This window comes from Fragaria vesca, linkage group LG1 (assembly GCF_000184155.1).
Source record: "Fragaria vesca subsp. vesca linkage group LG1, FraVesHawaii_1.0, whole genome shotgun sequence".
Lineage (NCBI taxonomy): Eukaryota > Viridiplantae > Streptophyta > Magnoliopsida > Rosales > Rosaceae > Fragaria > Fragaria vesca.
Window position 1 is genome coordinate 18,557,475 of NC_020491.1, and position 6,281 is coordinate 18,563,755.

Genomic DNA, 6,281 nt, shown 5'->3' on the forward strand with positions numbered 1-6,281 from the left:
TCATTGTTGAGAAGAAATCTTTGGCAAATATCTTGGCTTGACATTTGTTTGCTCTGCTTAACCTTATCAGCTCAAGTAGGATCTGTCTGTTCACGTGAGCAGAGAAAAATTCCGTGGATTTCCTTAGGTCTAAAGAAAGAACCTTGCAGCAGGTTTGATCGTGCCTACTCTCAATTGCTTGAATAAGAAGTTAAGAAGCTTGAACGGGAAAAGAAGATCAAGTTGCACCTAACTCAGATACTGGCAATTTCACCCCGAACATCCAGAAGAACAACTAAATAGCAAATGACAAATTGTGAATATTCATAACATAATGACAAATCTTGAAATTTTATGATGGCAATAATGGTTATGAAAATTTAGTAGGGAAGCAATTGGTTAAATTATAGTAATGAGTAGAATATTTGACAGAATTTATGGTAATGAGTTTGTTGAATTACACTTCAGGTAGCAAACCAATTAATACGAAAATCTTAAGGGGTATGAAACGAGAAATTTAGTAGGGAAGCATTTATTCAATAATTTTTTTACAAGTTTGCAATTTGTTGTACCATTCTGGGTGATTGGAACATTTACATAGCACCAAGCACCAATATGTGAAGTTACTGCGATGAGAACAGGATTGAAGCAACATCACTGCAATGACAACTTTGCAATGGTCAAGGTATTCACAGATATGTGAAGTTACTCTGATGAAAACAACAATGTTGGTAACATCACTGCAATGACAACTTAACAAGGGTCAACGCTAATACTTTGACCCCATTCGATATATCCTGAGTCGAGGAGTACTCTTCCGGTTTATGGCTGTAACCTGCAAAACAAACTACTTCATTAGGAATATGAAGATACAGATTCAAGCAGTAATCCAGATCTTTGACATGTTCATTTAAAGAAAAAACTCAATTCACTAAAGGAAGTTTATAGTAGCAATTCGTTGCAAAAGAGAGGTATCAAGATTCTACCTTTGTAACATGGAATGAATATCATGCCCATAGGGGATATTCTGCAAGGATATGAAACATTATCAGAATCTTCATGTGGTAGAAAAAGAACAATGGCATTTTGTTCTCCTTCGATTAGATGAATTGTTAACTCACTTTCAGTTATATCTTTTATAAAATTCTAAATAATTGGCTTGACATCTGACATTCAGTCTAATAACAAAACGACACAGATCTTAAATTAATCATTTATTGAAGGAGAAGCCATGAGTACACACACTCTGAAACCTATGAGAGGCTCTCTCTTACCTGGCCATGAACAATGAATCATGGTAAGCTCGGCTAATCATCAACTTGTGGGCTAAGTTCAGCTCTTTTGATGAAGCTTCCATCGCGTGAATTATTGACTTATCAGAAAGTGCTGGTGGATCTTGATTTACAATCTTGAATTCGGATAGACTGACCCCCCGCTTTTTGGCTATAGAAATTGCGGATTGATGGATTTTCTCAATTACGATGTTTCTTCGCTCTTCATTAATGTCTCTTGTGTCTGCAGAATGAAAGAATGCTATAAGCATATCTGTAGATATACACAGCGAGCGATAATATAATGGACCAATGACCATTGTGGAACAGACATTGTTGCAAGTTCATATAAACATTTTCTTTTGAAAAATCAGTTAAGTTAATAACCTCAAAGTATTGTAGGTAATAACCATGAAACAAGTCATTGTGAATATACTCGGTATTAATTATATGTCGTGCTGGAAATGTTATTGACACAAAGCATACCGATTTCCAAATGTGATTTGCTTGGGATGCTGTTGATGGCTCCAGGGTGTAGCTCCAGAATACCTTTTGCAAAACAAATCTGAAGTGAGCCAAAGAGTATAGCCACATTCTTGCACCTATGTAGTATGTAAGAAGAATTACAACTTACCAACTGTACCAACAGTATCAACAGATCCAGATTCTAATACATGTCTCTCAACAGCTAGCGCTAATTCTGCAGCTGCTAGTCCAGCATCATTTCTGGTGCAAATGATTCATTCAACCATTATTATTTATTTACAAGTATATCAAGAAAATGTAATTGCAAAGTATTTGAGATTTCAAAATACTACTGAAAAGTAAATTTTGTGGGGGTGTGTGTGGGGGGGGGGGGGGGGGGGNGGGGGGGGGGAGAAGAAATGCAATGCATCACTTTAGACAGGACAGTCAAAAAAGATGTTGAAAATGCAGAGAGATGTCACATAAATTCTTATTTATTTGTTTTAGCTACATGAACCAATTTGCACTTCTTAGGGAAATATCACACATGCCGGCAGGAACTGTTCATAGATACTGGAAATCTTCAACAAGAAAGGTCTCTATCAACTGATCCTCTTACGGTCCATGGAGAAAAATATTTACCTATTTGGCATTAGGACAGCACCAGCATGGCCTCCATTTCCCTGGAACTCCACTTTTATGCTTGCCGGGGCTGCAATGGCAGTTACTATGCCAATTGGTATTCCTATATAAAAAATAAATAATTAAAAACTCGCTGTGATAGTGGGCACAGTGTACGATGTTTAATGTCAGTAATAGATGAGAGAAAGGTTTACCTTCCTCCTCTAAAATAGGGCCCTGCTCGATATGCAATTCCACAAAAGCAGAGTAGCTTCCTTTTTCCAAAAACACACTAGAGATATCATTATGATCTTTCGTGTAGCCAGCAGATTGTGATGCATCTACAAAGGATATATTTTGACCATCAACTGTGGTCTTGAGAGCTTCAACAAGTGTCTGACTCCCTGCCATTAAGCGGCTGCATAGGTTGTTGTTTATTCGTTCTTATCAATAACATGGAGAGACTCAAACTATTATGGACTAACATGATAAATTTGAATTTAAAAGGTAACATAAAAACTAAAGATGGTGCATACACGTTTAAAAAATAGTAACCAAAAACATTACTATAGCTTCTAGTGAATGAGTGTGACCAGGTTCTGATCCTAACCTTCCTAGACAGCTAATTCCAAAGCGTGTTGGCTCTTCTGAAGTGAACATGATAACTTCTACTGATCGTTTAGGTTTGAACCCGGACCTGCCAAACAGTTAACCAGTATAGTGTAACCAACAAGAGCTGCAACAACAAAAAAACCTTCAAAGGAAACAAATATGGAATATAGAGCATGTTTCATATGGATATATTCCATTACTAAGCATCCAATGCTAAAGTGATCTACTTTCTTCTCATTTCATAACAGAACATATTTTTAAAGCTTCAATCTTTGTGACCTTCACCAAAGACTGCAAAAGTTATGTATGATGATTTGTCCTCAAGTTCTTGAAACAATAATCTAGATCTACAAGATGCTGCGCTTAAGTTTAAAACCCATAGACCCATGTTGCTGTAACCCAATGGTATAAGGTATTTGACAAAAAATTTGGATCTGGATGAAGGGGTCTTCCATAACCAATGTATCAATTTCTTGCTGATCAATTAGAAGAAAGCATGTTGTAATCAATTCCCGACAAGGTCCCAACTTATTTCACTTTTGGTAGAAAGCAAATGGCCATGTAAGTATCAGACTACTATCAGTTCATTCTTGCATACAACTGGAGAGTTGATTATATCAGTCTCATAAGTAAATAGTAGAAAGACAATCACCCACAACAACTTCAAGTGTTTTGTGATAGACATGTTCATTTAAAATGTTGGAAGGGATACACTATTTCCCAGTGCATAACCAAGCATGCTAAGGCTCCAGGCGCTTTCCCACATGACTTGTGATGGCAATCCATGTTTTTATCTAGTTACTCATTAAGCTCAAGATGTATATAAAACTCAATTAAGAAAGTGGCAAACCTTATTAGTACATTGATCGCTTCTATAGCACCCAAAACACCCACAACTCCGTCGTACTTTCCAGAGTATGGAATAGCATCAATGTGAGAACCTGTTGCAACAGCAGAAAGCTCTGGATTGGAGCCTTCCCTGCATACAGGAAATCAAGACCAAGAGCATTGTCAACCCAACTGAATAAAAAGCATCATCACAAGAACAATGTACCCAGCGTCCCAGCTATAAGGCAGAGATGGTGCCTAAGCTTAATATAAGTAATGACTAATGAGGCTTCCTCAGATAATATAATTCTATAATCTAGGAATGAACAGAGAAAAAACTCAAATACTTTGCAAAAGAAACTGAAAGCTAACAGGAAAAGGCAAAACTGATAGCAAAACGAAGAAAAGTAACTGCATGACTAGTAGGTAATGAAGCTTTTATGATCATGTTAAACAGGTCAGAGGTATTTGTATCATTTCAAACAAGTTAGGTGAGATTAAGAAGATATCTATTGGGACTCCATATGCGTGATCTAGTTTGATCCCCACCCAGACAAGCATGCTGTGATGGGAAAATCTTGAGAAACAAACAATATATACACAGGCATCAGTACAAATATAAATCTTACAATGCAATCAGCCACAGGCTAACTCTGCTGGCTGCTGTAATGATTCCGTCCATATAGTACAGAGCCTAAGGATTGTAATATCTATAATAAAGTTCTGTCCCCTTTTGCTATTGCTAGAATCACAAAGTATTTCATACCACTTTAATTTTGCCTAGGTTGAACGTTTGGATACTTTACATGTACAAAGTAGACAGTGATGATACCATCATAGACATACGCAACTGCCTGACTAATACTTCCCATTACGGGAGTCTAGGACATCCTGTACATGGAAATCAAACTAAAGCAATCTATTATGTATTCGGTTTAAGGAACAGATTAAGTGCTTCACAGACCAATTCAGTGCAAAAGATCTTATTACCTACAAAGAGTGATAGTCAGAAAACAAACTGAACAAGGACTAATGTGAATGATGGCATTGCATGTTTTTCTTTCTGGTCTTATTCTAAATCAATCGACTTGATTACCCAACAAAGTCAAAGAGTTGGACATAGTTTACTCACCATCGACCAAATATGTTACCAACAGCATCCTCCCTAACAGACAAACCAGAGAGTCCCATCAAGTTTTTGATGAATCTGTCCAAAGAGAAATCAGCATCAGCGACACAATGAAGTTAGATTACATCTCAACATAAATCACACTGTATGTGTGCTTACCTTTGAGTTCATAATTTGATCATCATGTAAATGCAAAGTTTCAGGTAAGGTTTTCACATTTTACTTCAAGCTCCAACATATAAGCTTTTCTAATAAAGATACACTATGCAATTCAATATTTCTTATCATTCTATCCAAACAACATCTATGTTACATTCTGTAACTTGAACACACTCAGTACCCGAAAGTCTGATTATATAACTCAAATTCGTATTAGCAAAAGCTCAGTGCAGCCTCCACTGAAACTAATAAACATACTTTTTTTTTCAAGGGAAACAGATTCAATCAATTCACTAAGATGAAAGAAACAGTATACAAAATAAAAGAAAAATCACACACATGGTTGAAAACAAAGCTTAACTCAATCGAGAATTTGAGAGTGACATACATACCTACGTGCCAATACATCTTTCTCAGTATACAAGACCCTGGTCACTGATGGGGAAGATGTATCCGAAAAGCTCGAAAGTTCATCAATCTAAAGATCAAAACTTTCACGGAATCAGCACATACATGAATCAATGAACAGATACCCAATAAGCCAAAGGCTGCAAATTTTGAAGTCTTTACCTGTTTTTCTAAACCTTGAGCGTCAACTGAAAGTGAAGAGAGGTGAGAGTGTGACTCGTGAATTGGGTAGCCTGAGAAGTCCTCCATTGTTTTGATTGTTGGGTCTTCATTGGTGTGAGCTAAGATTGAAGTGAAGGAACAGAGAAAGAAGAAGAGCACGATGAGTGCTGAGAGAGAGAATCCAGGAGGCATTGCTTTCTGAGTTTGTCGGTTTGATAGTAAGCAGAAGTAGCACGTTGGGTTTGTTAAGATGGGATTGCTTGGGTGGCCATCTGACACTGATTTTGTTTGTTCTGTGCTACTTTTATTTTGTTTGAGAGTTTTTGTGGATGGTGGCAATGGACAACTGTCGTGTTCATGGAATGAGATAATTTGCTCTATGATTTGGAAAAGTTAGCAATAATTGTATATGTTTTTTCCTTAGGAAAGAGGGTGATTGATCAATGCGTAAAATATCTAAAATATTATTGATATTTTTTTGAAATTTTTGTTTTTTATAATTACTAATATTAATTTTTATATCTTTCCGATATTTTATATTTAATATATTTTTTGTCGAATATAAAACTTTTAGATACAATTTGGTTAAATTTCTATCGATATTCGATATTATCTCGATATATTCATTGAAATTTCTTTTTTTCAAA

At 36.2% G+C, this 6,281-nt stretch overlaps 1 protein-coding gene across 1 annotated transcript; it reads right to left on the reverse strand.

Moving 5' to 3' along the window:
• Positions 1–362: 362 nt before the first annotated feature.
• Positions 363–5,908, reverse strand: LOC101301243 (N-carbamoyl-L-amino acid hydrolase-like). The gene is made up of 12 exons (XM_004288398.1): positions 5,635–5,908; positions 5,457–5,542; positions 4,909–4,983; positions 3,799–3,927; positions 2,947–3,033; positions 2,552–2,754; positions 2,358–2,460; positions 1,885–1,976; positions 1,737–1,799; positions 1,254–1,494; positions 966–1,006; positions 363–814 (listed from the first exon to the last, which is right to left on the reverse strand). Exons 1-12 carry the CDS (start codon positions 5,824–5,826, stop codon positions 717–719), a joined length of 1,410 nt encoding a protein of 469 aa, XP_004288446.1. The 5' UTR covers positions 5,827–5,908; the 3' UTR covers positions 363–716.
• Positions 5,909–6,281: the final 373 nt, after the last annotated feature.